The following is a 27,461-nucleotide window of genomic DNA, read 5'->3' on the forward strand; positions in this document are numbered from 1 at the left end:
AATTAAGACCTATTCTCATGTAATTTTTAAATAAAAAAACGCTTAAACCAGCTCATTAGTCATTTCTTGGAACCATCAAATAAGAGTATTCTACCATGTTCTATGAGCAGAATTTTAACTTGCCTAAACAGATATTTTATCTTATTTTAGAGCAAATCAATACACCTGGATAAATATCACGATATGCTAACATGTGATTGTAACCACATTAATATATAATTATTATTTTCCCACCTGCAGAATGGGATGCTATAACTATATATTCTTTAGTAACTAAGATTTCTAATTATTGAAATATGATCGTGATTTATCCAGTCATATATCATGCTATTAGAAAATTTAAATTAATTTAGATTAATTAAATGAAACCAGTATAATTACCAGTTAGGTAGATATTCTCATCATATGAGTAGGTAGTCTCAGGAACTTGTTTGTATTTCTCGCTCTGACTCTGCTTTTCTTTCTTAGCCTGCGATCCTGACTTCTTACGATCGCTTCCACTGCTCACTTCACCCGATTCTTTGACTTAGCCCCTCTCTTCCCTTTGTCTTAACTTTTTAAAGGGAAAAATGATTTGTTCATCACTAGGTGATAGACCAATAGGGAAACTGGAGGTGTGGTTACCTTCCAGATAGCAATTTATGTATTTGGTCCATAGAGGGCAGTCTCGTCCCACTAAACATTCCTATCCAGGAAAGAGTTAACTTTTCCTGGTGACGATTTTGACGTAATTTGGCTTATCTATATGGCTGCCATAATTTTAAGGTTACTTGTCAGTTCAAAGAGTTTCTTCAGTCTTTGTGTCTGCACTTTCTGTCGTAATTTCTAAAACTGACAGTTTAAACTTAATTTCAACTTTTACTTACAATGAGACCTTGTGAAATTTAGAAAGTAAAATTAATTACTAAGTCTTATCTGATCACTGGTGTCTGGTTTTCTTGTGTGAAGCTAACATTAAGAAGAGTATTCCGTCTCCCTTCTCTGTTAGACTCATTGTATCACTTGGTTTGTTTATACAAATCATTCCTTAGTTCAGGCTAGTGTTTAGTTACAAAGAGGATATAAATGTGTGTCTTTGTTAGCTTGAAATCCAAAATGGAGTCTGCTCTGAGTGATTCAGGCAATATACACTTTTAATTTCTATCATAGCACAAAATGTCTGCCGATATAAATATCCTGACAAGTACATATTAATGGATTTTATGAAGAGGAGGCTATAGTTGTGGACTCTTCAGTGTTTGTCAAACTATTTCAAGAGATAGGAAGATTCCAAGCACCCAGAGTTCACCCTTCTTATGTTCCAGCACCTATCATAGCTTCTAGTGTCCCTTTCACATTACAAAATGTCTATTGTGTGTAGTTATGTACTAACATAATACAGAGGTCTTGCTGTACAGCAAAACATAAAAAACAAAGGTTTGAATGTTAGTTTTCTGTGAGGCCTTTAGACCTTACTGTCCTCAGAATGGCTTAAAGATTATTTTTATGTATTTATAGAAAAACTATTTTCCTAGCAGTAAGTTGTAAATCTCACCAAGGATGTAAAGAACAGATTAAAGTTCTATTCAAGGAATGCCTTTTAATACCTCTAGACATTTTTATTTGTTTTGCTTCTGCTTTGCTACAGAATCATGTCCCAACATGTTACACAGCACAAGTGGTATATAATCATTTACAGAGTTGAACTTTGGCTACTCCTCAAGAAGGTTTTAAAGACGAATTGTAAAACTTCCTGGCCAAATTTTATTATATAAAAATGACATTTGTTTTTCATTACAACAAAAGAGAACTGTAGACTTTTCAAAGTCACATGGTCTTAATAATTATAAACTATAAATTTAGCACAATTAACATAATCTTTAAGTCTGTAGTACACATTAAGTACTGAAGAAAGTCATAATTTGCCACTTCACTGATTTTAGAAACCTGAATTTAGTCACCTGCATACTTGGCTCAGACTTCACATGTAGTGCAAAGGCTCCTAGTTGCAGAATTAAACAGGAAGGGGTATTTATGTGTATATAGGTCTGTGATGTGTTTGTGTCTGTGATTGTGTTTGTGTATGTCTGTGATTATGTGTATGTATGTGTATGTCTGTAATAGTGTGTGTGTAGGTCTGGGATTGTATGTGTGTGTATAGGTCTGGGATAATCTGTGTGTGTATATCTGTGATTATGTGTATATGTATATACGTGTGTATGTGTTTAGTAGATAGCTCACTAATTTAGTATCCTTAAATAAGGATAACAAATAAGGGTGTTATTTTCTAAACAAATAGTAAAATTACGAAAAGGACTTTTGAAGTGTTTTCTAAATTACCGTAAATAAATTAATTATATTATATATTTTATGTGTGACCCAAGCCAATTCATCTTTGCTCATTGTGGCCCAGGCAAGTGAAAAGGTTGTACATCCATGCTTTAATATGATATCTCCAGAATCCATCTACATATTGTTTTATCTGTGTGGGACATACAAAATATAGCACAAGTTTTTTTCCCATTAAAAAATGTGGATCAATTCTTTTTGCCATTTCAATTCAGAAATTATTTATTGTTTAAAATATGCCATATGATCAAAGCTAAGCAAAGAGTAGAGTATGAAGGACAACCTTCCTTCAGAGTGTTCTCTAAACAAACTCTGCCCTTTTGTGTGTGTTAAATATATACATGTATAGCATAGGAAATGCTGGGTATGGTTGTTTAAAACCTAAATGCCTTATATATTGAAATAGCAATTCAATCAATCTATTTCTATTTGGAAGGCCATATTACAAGGCAAATGCTTATATAGGGTCTCACATCATAGATATATGTTCCATAGAGACTCCAGAAATGTGCATCACTGAAATGAATCCTATCACATATTACTGTAATGTGCTTCTAATATTACAAGTCACTCAGTATCCGTTATCCCTAAAGATTCAGAAATGTATTCAGAGAAAAAGAATACCTGTATAAAAATGCAAACTTGCTATAAATAATGTTGGATTTAGAGTATTTTAGCAAAGAATGTGGTGTTAGATGACTCCAAATTTTGAAAGGGAATACATAAATATTACATTGCACAATTTGCCATCAGATAGTATAGCAGTTCAATACTTTTTATGTCATTAATTAAGTAACAAGATTTTTCATGACTATATAAATATATATATTTTTTTCTTTTTGTTAAATCCTATATGTTTTACTTCAATTTCGATATTAACTGATATCTTAATAACACTTTATCACTAGGCAGTGTATTTAATTTCCTTTTTGTAGATCTTGAATTTATATATTAACCTATTTTCTTTTGTGCATTTAGATTTGGGCTATCAAGTCAAATGTAAAGTTGTAAGGGTGTTCAAAAGTTGCACCTGCAACTTTCTAAGCAACTAAATAGGGATCTTATTAAAAGATCACTCCAATTATTCTCTGGGTTATTCACCAACATTACTTATGTGGATGTGATAGGTTTTGGCCAAATATTCAAATTTTTCTTCACATTTAAAGCTAATTTCCTGCAGCAAAAACATGTATCTTGAGCCATGCTCCTTATCTCCACAAAGCAACTCATTAGATGTATTCTGAATTGGTACTCAGCTCAGCCATCGAGAGGTCAGTGTGAACTAAGCTGCTGACATGACTCCACCCAATAGCTGTAACTATTAAATTCTTTCTGTGATTGTTCATTCAAGCCAAATGCTTTCATCCAACCTTACTCAAGCTGTTTGTGAAGAAGTATGGAAACAAATATATTGCCTTAAGCTACTTTGAGAAAAGACCACTTGAATGTCCATTTACAACCCCCTTAGTGCTGATTGATTTTCAAGTAGTACTCCTTGATAATATGAACAAGTTAAAGACCAGGCAATCAACATCAAATGTGCTGTAGGAGAAAAAAAGGCTAGCAGCCTTCAGCAATCAATCTAGAACAGCGTTTGCCAAACTGTGTGCCGCGGATCCCCAAGATATTTTCCTGGTGCTATAATGATAGCACTGGGAACCGTGCCTCCCTCTCCCCTGCTGGCTCTGCAGGACCGGAGCGGAGATTAGAGATCTCTCTCACTGGCCCGCTAGCAGTGTAATGCTGGCAGCCGGCAGGGGAGGGAGAGAGGACCCGGGGGAGCTCTAACTTGCAGCTTTGCCAGGTACTTCTCTCGCAAGCTCGGAGCGTTGCCGCGGTTTCCACAGCAAAGCTCCGAATCGTGCGAGAGTGAAACTCTAGCAGCTCCTGAGGCTGCTGGAGTTTACTCTCACCACTTGGACCACCAGGGCTTTTCCAGCAGACCACCAGGGATTACCTTGTACTCTTCCCCCTCCCAGGCAAAGGTAATAAGGGAGGGGTATGAAAATTATTAATTTTTTAAAAATAAAAAATAAAAGCATTACTTTATCTGCTCTCCTACCCAACAATAACTCCCACTACACACACAATTACCCCCTCCTAAACACACACACTATCCCCCATACACACACTACTCCCAATACACACTCATTGCCCCCTTAAAACTCACACATTACCCCCCATACACACATTGCCCCTCCATACACACAAACTGTACCCCTCACACAACCTGCCTCCCCACACACACTGTACCCCTCATACAACCTGCCCCCCCCCCCACACACACACTGTACTCCTAACGTACAAACTGCCCCACACACACTTACACATACGGCATCCTTCACACACACACTACATCTTTCACAAACACAATACACCCACGTACACTCACTGCACCCCACACAGGCACACACACACACACACACACACACACTGCACACCTCACACACATATTACACCCCTCAGACACACTACTGCCCCTATCCCAGCAGATCCCAGGTAAGTTGTCTAACTGTTCTCAAACAGTTTGACTACTTACTCTGAGAGGGCACTATGGCACTACTGGCACCATAACCGTTACAAAGTGCTGTAGTGGTTATTGTGCCTGGATTGTTTCTTTAAACAATCTACCAGTGCCCCTCCCAAGATTAGGTTCTGGGTCTGCGCTTTAACGGCAAGCATTTCTGCCGAACAGGGACCCAGTATATGCCGCTGCGCTGTACATATATACAACCTAGGAAATTGTTTTAACTTGGGGCGCCTTGAAAAAATATTGAAACACTAAGGGTGCCTTGAACCTAAAAAGTTTGGGAACCACTGGTCTATTATATAAAATGAGCAGTAAACTAGGAAGCAACATTGTAGTCTAGTCTTTCCATTACCTCCACCATGAGTACCAGTAGAGGGCAATGTGAAGACAATGAGATCTGTTGTGTTTATTATTAACCCCACATCTTCTGATTTTCTGTTACACTCCTGTTTAAAAGTGGGTCCATGGGATCACCTTACCCTGTATTAACCCAAGAAGTTAGGATGAGAGAAGGCATGATGTTCTGTGTTCCCTGCTATTTACTCATAACTCAACACAATGGAAAGGTATAAGTAGATGGTTAATAGGCTCCATTTTTTATGCTTTGAGCTATTTGTTGGTTTTTCAAGTGGATGCTTCAGGAGCATTTACCACATAGAAAGAACTGCAGAGAAGCAAAAAACAATGTATCATTTATTCAAGTTTCCTTCTTCAAAGTATCCTGGCTGTCTGATTTTTTACAGTTTGGCTACATTAGCCTTAGATTTGATTGTGCATTTCACAAGACAAGGAGCTACTCATTTTGAGTAGTTAGCAAGTTACAATGAGGTTAAGATGACTTGGTTAATGTATAATAATGGACGTAGTAGGTCAGATCTTTGTGGATAGACCTAATTGTGAGAAACTGTTCAACCACTAATTTGTTTTACTCTAGATTGTAAGCTCGTTTGATCAGGGTCCTCATCAACCTATTGTTGTAACATTTTGTAATTGTCTCAATTATTGTTCATTTTCCCCCTTTATGATATTATAAAGCGCTGCTGAATAAGTTGGAGGTATATAAATGACAATTGAATGTTCACCTCTCAACAGCTGCCCCTTCTTCATTTTCCATATACTTCTGTTGTCTTGGGTATAACTAAACACTGTCTTCATCTGCATCCCAACTCCACAATAAAAATTACAAATGTTTCAATAGGAAAAAGTAACTATCAAGAATAACAATCTGTTGATTAAACAGAACTGGAAGTGCTTGAAGTAATAAGCCATACAGCATATAAACAGCCGGTGCTTGATTATTTTACAACTTTTAGTTTGAAGTTATTTTTTTTTTTTTTTTTTTTTAATTCTTTATTTTTCTCATTCTGCATATATGCCATAAGTAAATACGATTGACAGTGGTTAACAGAACAAAAGTGCATAACAGCTCATATTTTATAGATTTCACAAGCGGTAGGCATGCAGAATGAGGATTTTTGGTTTTATATGCCTGGTCAATAACATAAACATCATGCAAATAAGAGTAAAGGGTTCTCCAAGACTGGAGACAGGTAACTTAGCGGTGTTCACGAGGGAATAGGTGCTCTTGTGGTAGACTGACCCCCTTCGGCTATCTATACTGCATTCCTGCATTAGTATTTGTTGTTTTGTTGGGGGGGGGGGGGGGGACTGGTAAAGAGAGATTCCATTAAAGAGCTTTCTAAGTGCGTGTCCAGAGTCGTGTCTATGTGCGGGTTCTGGTGGGTATAAGGGCTTGCTAGGTTAGGTGTCCTCGTTTATGTCTTGTAACGGTTAGTTACGTTGCAATTTGCAAGTCGAGGAGGGAACCCCGGGGGTGGGGGGTGTCTTAAGGGCATCCTAACGAGTAACTCTGGGGTTGTTGTTACGCTATGTGTGCTCGTCGGGGGATTTTAACCCCTCCTTGAGTGGTGTGTGGGGGGGGAGGGTATCGCTATTGTTAACGCGGCTGGAAAAGATATTGCTAGCTTTTGGTCTGGTAAAGCCCGGCAGCCATATGTGGGTATGGTTAAAATAGGGCCTTCATGTGATCTCTGCACGTAGAAGATCAGTGGTGGTTAAATAAATGAAAACCTAAGAAATACAAATCAACAACAAGAAAGCATATAGGAACAGCATAATATTATAACCGATCAAGTCCTGAGGTATCAGGTGGTTTCGTGGATCTTAACTGGAGCCTGTTCGTTATGGAAGCAGAGTGGTGTTCCACGGGTGTCTCCTATCTCACGCTGGTTCGTGCGCGGCTGCGGGCCGTTGGGTTCGATGTGGGACAAACTCTGCTATCTCCGCTGGGTTCAGTTGGGAAAGTCTCGTATGGCCTTTATCAGCGTGGGTGTTGAGGCCCATTTGGAGCAGGAGTGCGTCCAGTTCCAGGTAGGTGTGCGCTCTATAGGCCGTCCCCTGGTGGGTGAATAAGATCGCCCTCGGTATGCCCCAGCGGTAAGGTATTCCGTTGTCACGCAGCCGGCGTAGAAGTGGTTGAAGGGTTTTCCTCCAAGTGAGGGTTGCTCGAGTGAGGTCCGGGAACAGCGACAATGCGGATCCCTCAACGGGTAGGGGGGTCTTCCCCCTTGCTGCGTTCTGAAGCATGGCTTTATCTTGCAAGGACTGGAATCTGATAATAAGATCCGCAGTGGCTTCCGGGGGTGCCTTCTTTGATTTGGGAAGACGAAACATCCCGTCTAGTCTCAGCAGCTTCGTTTGTTTAGGTGGTAGCAGGACTGCGAACAATCTCCGCACATAATGTGGCAGGTCAGTGAGGGTGACCGAGTCCGGAATTCCCCGGATTTTAAGATTATATTTCCTGCGTTGGTCTTCGGTGTTATCCAGCCTGTCGGCCATTGCCAGTTGTTGCCTTTGCATGTCCCCAATTTGTTTCTCGACCGAGGCAAGTCTGGTATCATGGGAGCTCGTGGCGGCCTCCAAGAGGACAATCTTGGCTGTTGCGCCTTCCACTGTGTCCTTAAAGTAGGCCATGTCCGCGGCAATGTCCCTTCGCAGGTCTGCCAACATTGTTTTGAGCAGATCCGCCGTTACCGGTACTCCGGCTGGTGGGTGTGCGGGAGTGGGTGCCGGTGGTAAGCCCAGTGCTGAGCCTCTGTCGGGTCCCTCTCCGAGGTCTGAGGGGGTTCCATCCGAGGAATAGAAGGAGCCTTCGTCCTCCAGCGCCATCTTTTGCCACGCGGCCTGTTGCGCGGCCTGCTGCGTGTTGCGCAATAGTTCTCCAATATCTCTGGTATTTGGGCTTTTCCCTGGTTTGGGTTTCTTGTGTTTTCTGCCCATCTTGTTCCCCTGCTTGGTTAGCGAGAAATTGGTCAGTTTGTGGTCCAATTTCCACCCGAAATTCTATGTTTTTATTCTGCTTGGTGCAGAGCTCTGAAGTGTGCGACCATTCTGTTCCACGGCTAGCTCCGCCCCGAAGTTATTTTTTTATAGTGTGAGGTTAGCATGGCAATGTCTGTTTATTTAAGAATGTATGTAATGTGAAAACATGTGGAAGTAGTCTGTTAAGCAAAAACAAAGAGAGAAAATCTGTACAGCAATGATAGCTGATTTAGCATTCTAGCTACTAAGAAATACATTTCCGATGATGCTTAGCCAGCCCTAACACTACTCTCTCCCCTCCCCCACTCTATATTAGCTTGTCCATTCCCGAACCTTCTATTTCAGATATTCCTGCCCTGCATTTTATCTTCCTTATCCCTGTAGGATTTTTCCACACCCTATGCATATAGGTCAATTGCATTCTTTTTTTTTTTTGTTTTGTTTTACCTTTCTGTGGCTTATTGTGTATTCAGCCGATTAATACATCCTGTGAAATGCATTTCTTTCCTTGCTATCGGAATTATTAAATGTTAAAGAATTATTTTGCAAATCTTTTATAATCGCCTAAGGACTACAGCAGCTGCAGAAACTGGACTTGCATTGCGTCAGAGCATCTGTAACTACTTAACGCACTGATTTATTGAAGAGCACATAAATTGCATCTCTTTATATTTTGAATATATCTTCATACCGTCAGCAAATGCTGTGTGATGTTTAAGTGATTAAATGCATTGTTTCGCAAGTGGAGTTAAGCTGATCTGATTGTGATCAGGCGTTTTCCCTTTGGAGTGAACATTCTGGGTTTATCACAATTCAACTTGCATGCTAGATAGCTTGGGTTTGGTGATACAATCTCAACAATGGTTTTATTGTTTTCTTTTCTGATTTCCTGAATGTTTAAATCCACCGGAAGTAGTCTTTACAATACTGAGGTCACTCACAACGTATTCTTTACAAGGCATTCACATTTGGTTATTCCAGATATTTCAAATTATCATATTCAACCTCTCCTCTAATAACAATATTGCCTACAAAGTTCTAAACCAGTTTGACGACAAATACGTATACCACTTTGTAAAGAAATAGCAGAGTACTGGCATTCTTCTTCTAGAATTAGTCTGCTTATTTCAGGAACAGCTCTCCAAAATGGTGCCTTTAAGATAAATATAGTTAAAGGGAAACTCTTTGTATGAAAATTCTAATTTTTAATACACATAATTGTCGCAAAAATGCATTTATTAAAATTTGCAGGAATATTTTCTAAACCTTCAAATGTACCTTTCATTAGATGCATGACAAAATATAAAAATTTTTTCCCAGCATTTACTTTCTTGTGTGCAATTCACCCAGCCATGGGCATCTTGTCCATTCACTCTGGGGTTAACATAAAGTGTGTGCTTTGATTATAGCTGTTACTGAAAGCCAGGAAGAGTGTCCACAAACTGGATGATTGACAGCCCAAAGAGGCAGCCCCACACACAAAAAAACAACTTCTTTTCCACACGATTCCCTGTTGACATGGAAATCATGACATGTCACAAGAACTATGGGAGCTTATTTGCATTGCATTCCGAACTAAGCCACGAGAACCTGCATTAAATGCAAGCACGGTGCCCTCTACTAAAGCAGATTTTGTTTTTTAAGAATCCCACAAGAAATAGTTACTTTGTAACAGCTATTATAATGTGTCATTAGTGAAGTGACCATTCCTTTTTATGCAGTCGTGTAATATACATTTTCTATAACAAGTTCCCTTTACCTGTCATGACAGTTTCCAAAAGTTTTAACTAGGAGATCTCTAAAGTCTATCACTCTGAGATGCAGATATACCGCTTGCAGATAAAAAAACAAATAAAAACAAAAGCCTCAGTAATAATTAATAATGCTAAAATAAAAAATGTCCTCCATTTTATGTCTAACTGTATCTTTGGTTTGCGGCAGGTCCTCGGTATGGTAATAAATGCTGCCTACAAACCTGGAAGGGTCTTAAGAGAATTGCAGTTAGTGGAAGACAAGTCATGGAATTTCCAAGAAGAAACACTGAAGGCCAAGTAAGTAGTTCTCTTATTTTTTTTATCCAACATTCATTGTTCGAAACAAGGGACACTCTCAGGAAATTATACCATTGAATAACACATTAAGAACAACCTGTAACGTATGTTAACCTATAACTCCATTCAGTGTTAAGTCATTTTCGAGCAGTTTAACACTGAATGAGGGTCTCTGACCACCCAAAGCCCAGCCCCACTGAGGTGTGACTAAGACAGAGATTACACACTTCCTTCTGGTCATTCTAATTGTTACTGGTAAGTGGTGGTTATGATAAGCTGAAAGCGGTCAGCTGACACGCTCAGCCAATCCCTGCTACCTATTGCTATCCAGGCTAATGCTTCCATAGTAGTCCGATCATAGACAATGAACAGAGTAATGAAGTGAAGTAGTTACAGGGCATACTGTGTCCCTTTACATTTTGAGCACTGATATTTTGGAAATACTTATTTGCTAGTGAGGAATTGGATATGTATATTTGGACACCGTTGCAGAGAACTTTTTAAAACTGAACCCTAAAACATTCAGAGAGCCTATATAAGGACTTTCAGATGAATAAGGTGTGAAATATACAAATAACCACACAACATAGGTTCTTTTCAGATCTGTATTCATTTTGTAGGATGAATGCACTGAAACTGATACATACAGCTGTTTTTGCAATCTCAAACAATTGTGATGTCTTTAATTAACCCCTTAAGGACCAAACTTCTGGAATAAAAGGGAATCATGACATGTCACACATGGGGTTAAACCCAAAGCTAATTATTAGTTAAGTTATGATGAGAAAATGTGAAACGTGATCCCCTTTGCTTAAAAGAACACTATAGTGTTAGTAATACAAAACATTTTTCCTACTGCTGTAGTGTCCCTCTGCCCTAAAGTTATTTCCCCTCCCCCGTCCTGCCAAGTAAAGTGGAAAAAAAAAAGGTCCTCAAGACACAGCTAGTTAGATACACCTAACATGGGTTAGTCAGTTTAATGTATATTGACACGTTAACATATTTTAATACATTCCTGTTAAGGGTATTTAAGAAGCCTACATTCATTCAGATACAGGAAGGTTTACTTGTATGTATGTTTTTGACGGACAGGACTTAGATTTTGTTTTATCTTCCTTTTAATGTACTGATTGAAAATTTCTTCTAAAATTAATGTTTGAATTTGATAACCCGCTGTGCTCTTATCAGTTACATTCTGTTATGTTCTGCAATGGCATTTCATCAGAGATTTCTTAATCAGGACAGTTTCTAGGCAACATGTCTCCCAAAGCTGGTAAAATTGAATAATTGTGATTCTGCAACCAAACCCCCTACCTCCATTTGTGATATACAGAGACACCCATAGATTTATGGAAATTGAAATATTCCACCAATGTTCTATATTAAACTCAGAACTGGTTTCTACTGCCCATAACATTGTCTTGGAAACCCTGCATTGTGAGACTGTTAATCCTTTTTAAGTACTGCAATAAATAGATGTGCTATGCAGTGATTGGGATAAAAAAGAAAATGAAGTAAAACATTTTTTTTTGCATGAAAATTTAGGGAAAAAATTTAGGAAAAAAAGGTTGACTAAAACTTAAAACAAAAATAATTAAAACTGTGCATGCTATAATTACATGAAAAACATTATCACACATATACCACACAATGTATACTGCTTCTGTAGCACCTTATGTCACTTAAAAATAAAACACACCATCACCTCTTTTTTCAAAATTCATCCAATGCAGTAAAACTCACATTTACAAGCCCAAAATGTATGCCACATTAGTATCCCTTCAAAATAAGACAACAAACAAAGAAAAGATGTAACTAGTCTCAGTGTGTAAACAATCCTGAGACCAGCTACATCACCTGGAAATATGTATAGCAATGTAGTAGTGATGATAAACTGGCTAAAACATATATGATAAAGACTAATAGAGACCAAATATAGAATAATAATAATCAAACAAAAGTATATACAGGTGGTACTAATACTCCTATGCCAACCACAGAGATAAGTAAGTTAGGGATATAGTCCAAAATTCATGTGGATATAATCTGTACCCAAGCCTAAATTACAGCTTTATTGAAAATTACTAAATAGGAGTGGGTCCATCATGATAGTAATACCCTAATACTAGGTTATCTCTGGAAAATGTCTACCAATTCCTGTGTCTTAATCAAAAGAGTAGGAACTGCGCTTATGTACAGAAAAAAAAACCCCATCTGTATACATTTAGGGTGTACTTTAAGTTAGACACAGATCCAAGCAATCAGCATCTTGAAAGGAATAGCTAACAAACAGGAAAATGTTCCTAAAAGGAACACCAGACAGGCATAGAAGTAGAAAGTAAGTAAGTGAAAATCAAAAAAGCAAAAATTCGGGGCGGAGCCTAACATCCAGGCTGAGTGGTTGTGCTGAACCTCAGCTCCCGCTTACACATACACATTTCGGGGATAATCCCCCTAAAGAACGGCGCACCTACTTCCTGGAGTGGAGCTATGATGAAAGGGACACCGGGAGGATCACTTAGATACCCAGAACGAGCATGTAACCCCCGGGGAACCCCACATCACACCCTGAGGCCTAACGGGAGTCGAGTGATGGGGAGACGGCCACTCCCCGCGCTAACGGCCCTGAACATGGATTCCTCGGGGCCCTCATCTCCTCCCTCCCCCCCCCCCTCTGGACCGATGGGGGTCATCTCAGTCTAACACAAGCTACTGGGGTAACAGATACGAGCGTCACTTACAGCCGGGTGACTGGCAAAACCAATGCAGCAGAGCACATGGAGCGTGTAAAATGGCGGTAACAGATGCAACCAGCAACGTAAGACTCCTGCCTGAGCTGGAGGGTTCCTGCAACATCCAGCAACGTCTAGAAGCCACCTTTGCCCGATTCTGGCGCAAGTTATGGAGAAAGTTGCGGGCACCTACAGCAGACCTGCAGACCCTGCCATATCAGGGCAAGCCGACCGGAGAACAAAGAAAGCTAAATGGGACTCCACCGCTAGCACACAAGTCTGGGGCTGTGGTCGGGGGGAAGGGGCACCCTAATCCAGGCAAAACGACGTACCCCAAGCTAACCACACACACACGTTGCCCGCCCAGGCTGAGTGCCACACGGAGAGTGCCTCCGAAGCATCCACCACCCTGCGGAAAGACTGCCCGCCGCTGGCGGCGACGGAACACCGGCAGCATCCGCTACACCCACAAAGGGTCTGCCTCGAACTCACCGAGCTCTCGAGCCGGTGGTAAGAAGATGCCACCCTCTACACAGGCCTGGGGCTGGAGCGGATCCTCACCCCAAGATTGCCGCTCCGACGCCTTGAGCCATCCCGCCCAGGACGACAACCTGCCACAAACCGGCATGGGCTGACAGACTGGTTTGCAAACACACAACCTCCGATCCTCTTATGTCGTATTGAAATTTCTCACTAAAAGGACTCTGTGTTTCTCATACTATACTCTAATCGCATAGTCAGCCGAGCTCGTCAGTTATGTTTGACCTATACCAAAAGCTTACAAGCTACTGTTTTTCTTTATATCTGAATAGTACCGTTTACCCAATGTGTAGTCATTACAAATGCCATACTGCCATTGTACATATTGCAATAGCGCTTGCCCTAGCTGTTGAGGCCTTGTGAGCTTGCCAACTGATGTTTTGGGTTTGTTTGATCATGACCACTTGCAGAATGTGCAGTGATTATAACTACCATACAGATGTTAACCCTTTGATAGACCGTTTAGCATCCAGGTGGGCTTGCTCCTAGTCACTCAACTCATCTCTGTATCTAGACTCAGAAAAGTAACTTAATACCTGTTATGTCTGTTACTATCCAACCTGAGACCGCATCTGCAATGTACACACATGTAGACTACAGGATTGAGACCTACCTAGCATGTTATTATATCTTTTGTACCTATATCTAAACATGCTGGTGGACAACCATGCTCACACACACGCAGGTTACATAGGTTAACTCTCTGCGCCAACCCCTACTATGTTTTACACCAGTAGACCACCCTTTATGCTTCATGGTGGCCCACACTCAATTCAGCATTTACAGCACGCAATCACACAGAGTACCCTATCATTGAAACTGTACTGGATAAATTGTGCAGACCTATGCACTACCACACTGTTATACCTGATGTACTTTGCCTGTTGCATAATTTAGCCCTGAGTAGACGCACTGGAACCTAGCGGGTTAACCTGTATTTAGGCAATCATCTACTAACTCATTTGATCGGTGTGCCGCCTAGCACAAATCTGTTTAACTCTCAATATCTCACCGATTGTATCAGCCTGCTTGCCTCTTAATATGGCATTAATAGTATGAGCCTGCTCAACCCTCAATATGTTCTCGACTCGTATAAGCCTGTTTTATTATTAGCAACCCTATAGTTTAAACCTGTATGCCTAGCCTTGTAATAATCGTTTTAGAGCTAACCTGATACCAAATGGATTGCTATAGTTTAAACAAAACTGCTTAGCTTAACATGTTTTACAAAAAAAGACAAATTGTGCAAGTTTATCATGCCACTGTTTAACCTATATGTATCTTTATGTAAATGAACGCTGTTGTGACGCATGACAATGCTCTGTAATCACCCGCACAACAAAAATAAAGAATAAAAAAAAAAGCGAAAATGCCATAATTTAAGTGCAGATCATGGTGCTAAAACCACCAGTGCCCAGTGCTCATATAATATGAGAAAAACGCCCAACGCGCGTTTCGGTGCCTTAGGAGATGCACCTTCGTCAGGGGCCAACATAAGACTGATAAGAAGTCTCTTAAATACTTTATGTGCCAGAAGTCTTATTTTTAGAAATAATACAAATAAATAAATATAAAGGAGGTTGTGACGTACAGCCTGGCACCCCAACCGGGGGCCTCCGCCAAATCAATGCTCCTAGTTCTCACCAAGGACTCCAAGCACTCCACCAGGCACCATCAGCACCGTAGTCCCCACTTCCAATGCTGGATCTTGGCTGGGAACTCGCTGTCCTCCACCCACCCTGGATCCAAGACCAGAATCCACCTTCCAGTGGGTGAACCTCTCCTACTCCAGAGAGTATAGCAGGAACAGCTCTTATAAGAGCTAGTGATTATAATCCCAGGGGAGTATAGGGATATAGCAATCCCCAGGGTAGATACAGCCATTTCCCCCACAAATGAGATGAGACTCTATGTTGAGGGTAAGCAGGAACTGATTTATTGGTAGCCACACTGGCCTTTTATGCAATTCCCCATGCAAGGGGTACTCCCACATGGACCTTGAGGGGAACTACAATATAAAGTTACAGACCAATGATAAGTGTTTAAACGTATGACACAATTCCTCCCCTTGGCCTGGGAGATAATTGAGTCAGGTACTGTATTAACTCAATGATCTCCAGGCAGAAAAAACACATATTCCATAAAACCCCCCAAAGTACCCCTAAAACTCATGGAAACCCTATAAAAGTTATATCCCCTGATGGCCCCAATCTGGGTGAACAACATATCCAAAAATCACCCAGATCGGTTCAGGGGCTCGGGATTTCCATGGAGGTCTTATTTTAACCGATCGCACACAGAGTTACTGTCCGAAAAGAGTTCCAGGAAATCAGGCTGTGTGGTCGGTCTACTTCAGGGATTCGAAGTAGCATATAAAAAACAAACGTTTAGCTTCGGGAGTAGGCTCAGTTTATGTCTTTCGTTCGGGAGTTTATTCCCACCGAATGCCGTTCGATTCCCATTCGAATAGCCGAACATCAGTGGAAGTTATGTGTCCAGCGGTGTTCGCGCCGTCGAGTGTCCGATTTGAGTTCCATGTACTTAACTACCAAACACCGCTCATTGTGCTCGCAGCTTAAGATGGCCGCCACCATGTGTTCGAATGCCAGCCGACCGATTTGAACCACTTCGGGAGTTCGAAGTGCCGATTCGAAACGCTTCGGGAGTTCGAAGTGCCGCTTCACCAACAGTTTATTACAGGGGCCATAATCACAGGGCAGGAGGCTGGCAAACAGGCTCCTCCAAAAGTCAGTGGCGAGGTTACTTTCGCCACAGAGGTGTTTTTCTCAATTACACCACATTCTACATTGTAATTTCAAAGACAATACTATTATTTAAAGTAAAGCCAATATATAAAACAACACTATATACAGTAAAACAAATATGTTTCATATAAAATAACTCAGTTGTACCAAATTGTTCAGGGGAAGCTCATACACTGAGTTACATTATATTTCATAAATAAATACACATCTAGTAATAAATAAATGATAAGAACAGATTTTTCATGTGTAATAATTAGGAACATCTATTAACATATTGCAACATGTCCAGTGTTTTATTATCAGCTATCAATGAGACACAGCCCACTCTAATACACCTGTTGTTGGCAACAAGATCAATAGATACAGTAGACCTGTCATATCAGGTTTTTTCCCTAACATTAGAAGAATATGGCAAGTGGTTGCTTTTTGTCGTTTTCTGCAATTTACCTACACAGCGAGGTAGTGACCATTCTAGAGCTTACAATCTGGGGTAAATGTGGTCAGAATCTTTGAAGTTCTTCTCTGTTAATGCATTCTACTTCAAAAACCTTTTTGAGAATATTCAAATACTATTTTTTTTTTCCTCTCAAAAAAACAACAACATGCAGCCATGATTTGTGTGTAAAATTTGTGAATATTGTATTAAGCTTTTTTGGTTAGATTTTACTTTGCATTGATATATATATATATTATATATATTATATAACCCCATTGTTGACAGGTCCTATCCTAGCAGCCTAATGCTTGCTCTTTCATGTGTTACTCACTTAAAACACCTTGATACATAAATCTCTTCTCCGTCACAGTACAAATTTATCAGGAAAACTTAATAAGCTAATTTGATATGGTACTTTCTAGTTGAAAGAGTGCAGACTGCATGTAGTAATGATTCCCTCTGTAAAAGAAAAAAATGAAAAAAGATGTTTCTTTGGCATGTCCCTTAATAGGATTTGAATACTTTTTTTTCTTATTTACACATCAGTAATTCTTTTCTTGCAGTATCAATTTATAATTGTCCTGATATAATTCTGACTCATGCAAGCACTTTAGTTATTGCCAAATATAAAAGGACATACCTTTTTAAATCTACATTGCGATGTTATAGATGTATGTAGGCTTGAATGAGCAGGGTCCTCATCTACCTATTGTTCCTGTAACTTTCGTTATTGTCTCATTTGTTAAATTCTGCTTTTAATGTAAAGTGCTGCAGAACAAGCTGGCGCTATATAATTACCAGTAGTAGTAGTAGTAATAATAATAATAATAATAACTAGAAAAGCTACAATTTCTGGGGAAATTGTGTGAAGTGTTCTTGCCTCCATCAGTAGTCTACAACTAGAGTGGGCGGAGTAACTGTTATTATTTATTTATATAGAACATTTAATTGCAATGTTGTTGCCCAAAGTGCTTCACAGTTACATTAAAACATACAGTTATAAAAACATTAGCAGGTGCAAAAGGCCCTGTCTATGACATCACTTGCTGCTGCAGCTTAGCACAGGTCAGAGTATTTTTGCGGTTGCCATCTTCAAAAGGTCGTATTTTAAAAACTATAAATCCTACAGTGAAGAGCTTTATATTGTGAGAATCACACGACCCAGACCTACATTTTAGTATGTATAGTATGTCTCTGAGATATTAACAATGAAGGCACAGTCGCAGTTTAGAAATTGCCCTTCAAATGTGAGCTTTGCAGAGTGGAGTTTCAATGAATGTCAATGGACTGCGTGAGTTGCAAACAAATGGTCATATTGTGAAAACTATAAGGACTATGGCTTAGCTGTGGACATTTTTAGTGGCAGCAGGGATAGCTGCACGTTTTGATATAAGATTTGTGTAGGTGGGCCTGAAAATGAGGGAGTGGTGGCAGTTTAGAAATGTCCTGATGTCCTGATTTTTCAGCTTTTGCCAGCTCCCACTCTAGCTTTGCCATTCATTCCTATTGGACAAATGTCGCCACAAGAACGACGATATTCCGTGAACCATTCGGCAAACCGTTCCACAAAGTAATAGCAACGCGATCGGGAACAATCTGCACGGTTTGGTATATTTTTGTCTATGTAGTGTAAAAACTGTGGGAGGAGTTAGGGTGGTAAATTTGGCTATAATAATAATAATATATATGTGAGATAACATTAAGTGGTCTTGCTATGCAAGAACACGTAATAAAAGGAGAGATGCATAAAATGCAACAGTATCAATGTTAGTATTTTACCTGTATCTTAGGTAATGGTGCTATGCACCAGATGTTTTACCAGTTTAGGTGACAACCTCTATGTGTAAAATGATCCCAACGTCTCCATAACACTATACGCCTTTCTAAACGCTTTATCCTCTCACACCTAGTTCTCACCTTGTTATAAGCATGATTCCAGATCGGTATCTAGTACATAATTTTAATTTCCAGCTCACATATACCGTCCAACACTCAGTCTAGGAAGTCACCGAAGTTAATTCTTATGTTATTTTATTTACTTGTTTGTGTGATACCAGTTGACTTCAAGGATATTACTCTTGATTGATATACCAAAAAGAAAGTACAGTTTGTTAGGACACCTCTGTGCCTCATGAATATTGTATACTGTATGATTGACGTACTAGTGCATTTTCATGCCTTTGAGGTACAACATGCACAATAAAATCAAGAATTAAAAAAGCAAAAAAAATGGGCATGTGTGGCAAGTCAAATACATGAAGTTTGTATTTATATTACTTACTTAAATGTACTGCTTAAATACTTCAATTCTGTGCTATACAGGATAAAATAACAAATTCTCTGCTCTGTTAATTATACTTATTTCAGCTTCTTACTGTTAGTGTCAAAGAAATATGCATTGCTAGCACACGAATGGGAACACAAATTCACATTAAACTTAAAAAGTGTAAAATAGGGGGCATATGTAAACAATGGGGTATCTATTATAATGCATTACATAGGTATTGCTTGAAATATATAATACAAAAAAGGAAAATATTAACTTTTATTGGTTTATAATGCCAGTAAGTCTTTCATAGCAATGTCGGTCGCATGCATACCCCTCCTTCATTAAGAAGAGACTCACCAATTATATGCCAGCTCATTTAGTCTATGGGGCCCTGTTCTTTTCCCATAAACTCTGCATGTCCTGCACATATTTTATGGGATAAGCAGAAATATAGGATACTGCTGTGTAAAGTGATAGCAAACATGCCTGTTTAGTGCAGTGGGCTGTGGTCACAAGTTGAGAAAGTCATGCTTGGCAAATGCTTGTTGTGCTGCTTGACTGTGACTGCTGAACTAAATGTTCTGGCTCCTGATTGACAGCCTTGAGGGGCTGACCTATAACTGCAGCAATAACAAATGAATGCAAATAGCCACTCCCAAGATGACCAATGCAAAAGACCTTTCTACACCATTAGCTTTGCATTAATGCTTAAAGTGACTATTTCAATGAGTTAGTGGTAAAAATATCGATAGTATATTCAAACTATGTTCCACAGCACTGGTTAGTGACAAGTAACCAGTGCTTTGTATCTTTCCAAACATTGCCCTATAGCAAGAGTACTCTATGAGAACACTTTTTTCTTAGCAGTTGTGTCTGTAATGAATTATAATTTGTAAGTGTGTTTATTTCTTGCAATAAAAATCTAAATATTCTTTATGACCTCATGCAGAGATATCTGTCTGTTTATAGGGCTATTCTAACAGAGGAAAATCCTGCTAGTTGGTTGTGAGATGTAACAAGATAGATACCTTTAATTAGCTGCCGCGTCTACACTGTGTGCAGAATTATTAGGCAAATGAGTATTTTGACCACATCATCCTCTTTATGCATGTTGTCTTACTCCAAGCTGTATAGGCTCGAAAGCCTACTACCAATTAAGCATATTAGGTGATGTGCATCTCTGTAATGAGAAGGGGTGTGGTCTAATGACATCAACACCCTATATCAGGTGTGCATAATTATTAGGCAACTTCCTTTCCTTTGGCAAAATGGGTCAAAAGAAGGACTTGAAAGGCTCAGAAAAGTCAAAAATAGTGAGATATCTTGCAGAGGGATGCAGCACTCTTAAAATTGCAAAGCTTCTGAAGCGTGATCATCGAACAATCAAGCGTTTCATTCAAAATAGTCAACAGGGTCGCAAGAAGCGTGTGGAGAAACCAAGGCGCAAAATAACTGCCCATGAACTGAGAAAAGTCAAGCGTGCAGCTGCCAAGATGCCACTTGCCACCAGTTTGGCCATATTTCAGAGCTGCAACATCACTGGAGTGCCCGAAAGCACAAGGTGTGCAATACTCAGAGACATGGCCAAGGTAAGAAAGGCTGAAAGACGACCACCACTGAACAAGACACACAAGCTGAAACGTCAAGACTGGGCCAAGAAATATCTCAAGACTGATTTTTCTAAGGTTTTATGGACTGATGAAATGAGAGTGAGTCTTGATGGGCCAGATGGATGGATTGGTAAAGGGCAGAGAGCTCCAGTCCGACTCAGACGCCAGCAAGGTGGAGGTGGAGTACTGGTTTGGGCTGGTATCATCAAAGATGAGCTTGTGGGGCCTTTTCGGGTTGAGGATGGAGTCAAGCTCAACTCCCAGTTTCTGGAAGACACCTTCTTCAAGCAGTGGTACAGGAAGAAGTCTGCATCCTTCAAGAAAAACATGATTTTCATGCAGGACAATGCTCCATCACACGCGTCCAAGTACTCCACAGCGTGGCTGGCAAGAAAGGGTATAAAAGAAGAAAATCTAATGACATGGCCTCCTTGTTCACCTGATCTGAACCCCATTGAGAACCTGTGGTCCATCATCAAATGTGAGATTTACAAGGAGGGAAAACAGTACACCTCTCTGAACAGTGTCTGGGAGGCTGTGGTTGCTGATGCACGCAAAGTTGATGGTTAACAGATCAAAACACTGACAGAATCCATGGATGGCAGGCTTTTGAGTGTCCTTGCAAAGAAAGGTGGCTATATTGGTCACTGATTTTTTTTTGTTATGTTTTTGAATGTCAGAAATGTATATTTGTGAATGTTGAGATGTTATATTGGTTTCACTGGTAAAAATAAATAATTGAAATGGGTATATATTTGTTTTTTGTTAAGTTGCCTAATAATTATGCACAGTAATAGTCACCTGCACACACAGATATCCCCCTAAAATAGCTATAACTAAAAACAAACTAAAAACTACTTCCAAAAATATTCAGCTTTGATATTAATGAGTTTTTTGGGTTCATTGAGAACATGGTTGTTGTTCAATAATAAAATTAATCCTCAAAAATACAACTTGCCTAATAATTCTGCACTCCCTGTAGTTTTATATCATCAAAAATCCTCCAAAAGCAGTCTGAGGCAGAATGAAAAAAGCCATAGGTACAAACTGCAAACCAGAAACTACATGCCTTGTTGTTATTAAAGAAACACTATAGTGTTAGGAATACAAAGCTGCCCCATCTTCCTCCCGTGGCAGTTAAATTGTTAAAAACCATTTAAACACTCACCTCACTCACCTCACACAGCGCTGGATCCATCTCTGTTCCCTCCGATGTCACTGCCAAGGGGGAAGATAATGCACATGCACAGCAAATGCTGCATGCACATTAGTCCTTCCCCATAAGGACATCCAGCATGAGGACATAGGGCGTGGTTTTACTCTGTGAAACAGCAGGAGCGCCTCTAGTGGTTGCCTGCAAGACAGGCACTGGAGGCAGTCTTAAAACCCTGCAATGTTCACAGTTTTACATTGTAAGGTTAAGGGAACAGGGTCAATGCGCCCAGACCACTTCCATGAGATGAAGTGGTCTGGGTGCCTATAGTGCAAACTAAGACTAAAGAATGTGTGTACAATTTGGTCTCTATGGCAGCACTATTGCTGATAAATGCAATTTCTAATCTCTTTTTTTCTTTACTATGTACATTTGGGATCCAGACCAGATTCCTTTTGGGTTAAGCACGCCTAATCCCGCTTTGGAAGTGGCTACAGGAAAGCTTACATTGGAGGAGGTTTTGGATAGTAATGTTACTTTAATAATAATTTGTATTTGATGTAGAGAAGATATGATATGCATTGTGAGTATATACATAAAAGCACTATTACTTTCATGGTTTAATTTTTGACACTGCATTTTTTTTTAATGTATTTTTTTTTATCAAATCAATTTTGCATTGTATATATTCACAATGCTCTAACAAAAGATTAATTAAATACACTTTAGCTCACTTAGCACTACCGGTATTTAATTTGTCTCCCACATTGGAATTAATGTAGTATCCACTGATATTGGGGTACTGTGAAGTATTGGTGGGCTTAATATGATATGGTGGGACCGAATCCCCATATTTGTTTGCTGTAATGGCTGATTTTGAGTAGCTTTGTGAAATTTTAAACGGCACTTTTATGTGTGCGCTGTTCCTTAATCTCTATTTTTTTTCTTAAAGAAAAGTTATCAGCTTTTTTTGTTGTGTTTTTGTCACTCTTATATGAGAATAAACTGATCATTCTTTATACACATCTCATTCCCCAGTTTTGTGAACCGGGGTGTGTACAGCAATCAGCAGAGCCACAACTGGTTATATTCTCTCTAATGCACACACACTTAGACATAATTAACACAGGTCGCTTGGAGATTGCGGATGCCTAATTCACACCTCAACAGCTTGTTTTACAGGTGCAGCAATTTTTATAAATTGCTGTAGTTATAAGCCATTCTCAGAACTGAGAGTAGGTGCACTACAGTCAATGCATTATAAACTTTGTAACATGCAATGGTGTTACACATCTGCCAAATTTGGTAGAGCTGATATTAGGTCTGTGGAGGCACCCATGATGCTGATATTGGGTGGGTAGGTGGATGCTCACTATACAATCTGTGTCAAAGACTACATCCCCGCTCACAAGGGGGGTTCATCATCCTGGCATTCATTCACACCCAGACGATAGGCTGCCCATGTTTTGAGCATTACTTTAACACTGATGCTTAAAATGACCTGAGTTTCACTCTAAGTTAACCACGCGCATGGCTAACATGTGCTTATGGTGCACTTCCCTCACTCCTCTCGACTTTGAGTGATGAAGCCCAGCTGTTGGATGGTCCAGAGGACTGAGGCAAAATCAGGTGCCTTGTAAGTTGACAGGTCTTGTGTTACGGAACATAGAGTGACCATTTAATGTGGAATCACAGGACCCATCACATCACATGCATTTGTTTTCTCCAAGCAATACAAATTGAATTAACAACAAGAAGTAAAATCTGCAGCAGCATGTTAAAAATGGTAAGAGAAACACAATTACTCCATGACATGCTTGCTCATTTGATCAAGGAAAGGTCACTGCTTGCTGTTTAACAGGTCAATACATTTTACACAACACTAATTTCCTTAATGACAGTGCTGCTCAATGAATCCAGTGTTAGAATTAGAATGACCTGTGTTCATTTACACGCTGATTAGGTGTTCAGACAGAATGACAGGATTTAACATCCTCACTTCTTTTCTTTGCTTGAAGTGACACAGGCTGGGACTCTGTCTGCTTGCCTCCGACTATATCGAGGCTATTTTTGAGGATGTCAGTGAAAATAACTTTGCAAGATAGTTTGACAACTGTCAGGTTACATTAGAATATCCATCTTCCATTGATAAAGGGGAATATCACTGGTGTTTCTTTTGGAGTTTATTTCACAAAAAAAATCAATATGGTGACATTGGCAAAAACAGCCAAAAAAGCAAAATGGAAAATAACCCACCCTGCTCAGGTATTTGGTTTTAAATTTTAGAATTTCTATATCGATGAAACTATTAGAAAATTCAGGTTAAGAGAACACACACACATATATTTAATGTGATATATTCATATTACCTTTACAGTAAAGATTGTCTTACATCAAATTCCATTGAACTCACCTTTGGTCCTGCACTGTGGCAGTCTACAGTGAGATTGTTAACACCGATGATCTGTGTACAGTCAGATGTTTCCTGGAGAAGCACTGAAGACACATGTTCTTAGTGGCTATCTGACTGACAGTCACTGCTTGGTGTGGAAAATGAAAAATGTAAACAGAAATGGTATTTGCAAAGTTCAAGGGCAAAAGCTATAATCCCAGGATGATCTTTATGAAGGGATTTTGATGTATGGTGCTTTAAAGTATAATTATGTATGTGCATCTTTCAATATTAACATTTGGGTCTAAGGTGTATTATGTTAATTTTTTGGTGTAGAAATATGTGCTAGGGTTTAATTCGAACCTTTGTTTGTCCACATATGATACATAATAATATAACCCAACCAGAACTCACAAGGAAGTATTTTTTCCAAAAGATTTCCTGTTTCCTGTATGCTTACCTTAGAATTCAGAGGCTTGTAGGCTAAACATGGGATTGTGAAGAGTGGTGAGATATCTAAAGTAAAACATACAGATTATAGATATTTTGAAATAAGCTATTGTAGCGGACCCCAGGTAACCTGACTGGTTACCTCTGCTAATTTCCTTCCTTCAGCTGCTCAGGAACCACTTAGAGTATAACGAGACCTATTTTCCCCCAGTAACTGGACGACACACAGTTCCAGGGGTACAACACAATTTTATTGGCCACACATGGCTTTTATGCATGTCCCTGTGCAAGGGGTCTTCATCTCAAGTCAACAGGGGTCATAGCCCAGTAGCCTCTGTACCTGGGAGCCAAAGCATGGGAAAGGGGGTCTTTGTTTGTTTGTCTCCCAGGTACAGAAAGCCCGCCACACATACAAGGGTCTCTCACCCCAACGGACATGGACAGGGGTCTTCATCCCATGATGCTCTGTGTCTGGAAGCCAAGGCACGGGAAGATAAACCGGCCCTTTGTCTCCCAGGCAAAGAAAAGCCAGCCAAAGTAGCCAGTGCCCCAAAAGTATCCACACCAACCTCAGGGACCCTCACAGCGGCACTCTCCTCGACTAGTACCCTTTCACGAGGTCCCAGTGTGAAACCAAGACAAAGGAAGCGTCTCCTTTTTGGGGTATGAATGCTCTCCCTGACTGGCCTTCATCTGTACGAATGGTGGCCACCCAGGGGAACACTCATTAATAACTTCCCTTGCGGTTTCACACTCTCTGGCTAATTGATGTGAACGTTCTATTGGAGCACCGAGGAGGTCCTCATTCGGGTGACGAACGAGTCGGGAAATAATCCACAAAGGCTCCCCCTTGCTGGCGTTTGTCCGTACAAAATGGCGGCCACCCAGGGGAGCCCTCATTAATTACTTCCCTTGCGGTTTTACAGTTATGTTGCGAGTTGTGAACGTTCTAACCTAGCATTCTAAATGGAGTACGGGGGTGGTCCCCGTTCGGGAGACAAATGGATTCCCTTCGTGGGAGCACTCCCTAACGGGGAGCAGGCACAATGCATGAAAATACAGGGAAACACATGTAATAGAAAGTGGAGATCCACGAACAGGCAGCGGTTCTGCCACAGCTATGTTTCTATTTATTTTTTATTTATCTTGGATTTTGAAACTCAATTGTCAGCTGTCTTATGAATAAACAGAGTTTCTGAGTGGTCCCTTTAAACTTCTTATATCAGTATCAACATCTTTTGGTTTCCATCTTTGTTAATTAAATAGGGCAAATTTACTATTTGAAGTACATTGCATTTTTTTTTTTTTTTTTTTTAATACAAGCTAAACACTATCAACCTTTATTTAGTTTATTGTTTATAATAAGTAAGCCTCCAGCCATACAATTGCTCTTATTACGAGCTAAACATCCAGTTTACACAAATGTATGGCCCATTTGGAACACTTTGTATTATGACGCTTATTGCTGTTTGTAGTAATTATAGATTCAGTAAATACTGCTGCAATGCTGCATTACACTAAGAGAACATTATTACCTGGAATACATTCAAGCTCAGCTTCCAAGGCAAATGCAAAAACAATTAAGCAAGAACCTGGCTGAGGCAGTAAGAAAACATGATTAAAACATACACAGAGAATATTTCCCCAGATTAATGACAATTGGGCATAATAAACAACTCACTGCTTGCCAGTAGTCCTTCTGTTTTACAATGTGGTGTGCCAAGGGTAGAAACAGAACTGTATATTCTTATGAAGGTAAATCCTGCAAATTACATTAGTGAAAAGTCTAAAATGCATTTGGGTTGAAGATTTAATTATTGCATTCAGAAAGATGTGCCTTATTGCTATTGTGTAGAATGAAAACCGTGTTGCACTGGTTATAACCAATAGAATGTGCTTCTAGTTTGCTCATTATTATGGGAAACAAAGGTCATGATGAGTAAAACTATAGGTTATTATGATAGCAGAATACTGCAGGTGCTATCAACCTATTTATATTCCTTCCACAGGAAACCAATAAATTTGCCATGATATAAGATTGTTATAGTGCCTGAAGCGACCATTTTAAAGTAACACCAATTATGGTTAAAAAAAGAGTTTTTTTTCAAATTAAGATGTGTTTGTTTAGATGTATTCTGCCCTCTGCTTTACTTTTCTCTCCCAGCTGTTTTTTCTGTCTCTAATCCAAACATTTTTCTCCTCTTCCCTGAACCCTTCCATGTAAGACCAAATTCCAACAAGGGGGTACATTCAAAAAACTCCACTATCATTCATATGACACATACTCATGCAAGGATCCCTCAGCTCTCCTATATCCTTCCTTCCCCTCCCTTTGGATCGGCAGGGGATATTCCAGTCCGCACTGGGCGTCTGGTGCAATCTGCCCGGATCCAGTCCTAAGCCTCAAGCAATGAACCCATGGCCCTTCCCTCTCGCAGCGCACTTAAGATGGCGGCTGATAACTCACCTAATACAACCTGCTTCCAAGCCAAAGGCACCATCACGGTGCTGCCGTTGAGCGCAAACAGGCAGCCCGAACCGAGCAACAAAAGATGCCAGCTACGGGTGAGCAGGGTCGCAGGCAGTGGGGAGCGAAGTGGCAACCCTCGAGCACAGCACCCATACTGTTTTATTATAAACTGTTTTTGAATTGCTTGCTATTACTGTCGTGGTACCGCAAGCATGTTTGTTATCATGTGCACTGCAAAAAAATAAAAAAATAAATATCTTGGAGCCCACACAATATTATATAAAAATGATAACAATATACAACAACGTGGTATTTCTTCAAGGAACTTGGTGTCTTGGTGATCAGATATGTAATTGTCAAAGATTTGATTTTTATGACTGTACCAATATGGCT

General features: G+C 39.8%; 1 protein-coding gene across 1 annotated transcript in view; it reads left to right on the forward strand.

The window, feature by feature from the left end:
* The window catches only part of SFMBT2 (Scm like with four mbt domains 2), a 197,828-nt gene that overhangs the window by 165,198 nt on the left and 5,169 nt on the right, over positions 1-27,461 (forward strand). The window contains exon 17 of the mRNA XM_063445458.1: positions 10,142-10,251. Coding sequence (XP_063301528.1) covers positions 10,142-10,251 — 110 coding nt within the window. The remainder of the gene's footprint in view (positions 1-10,141; positions 10,252-27,461) is intronic.

The sequence above is a fragment of the Pelobates fuscus genome, chromosome 3, assembly GCF_036172605.1.
Source record: "Pelobates fuscus isolate aPelFus1 chromosome 3, aPelFus1.pri, whole genome shotgun sequence".
NCBI classification, from domain to species: domain Eukaryota; kingdom Metazoa; phylum Chordata; class Amphibia; order Anura; family Pelobatidae; genus Pelobates; species Pelobates fuscus.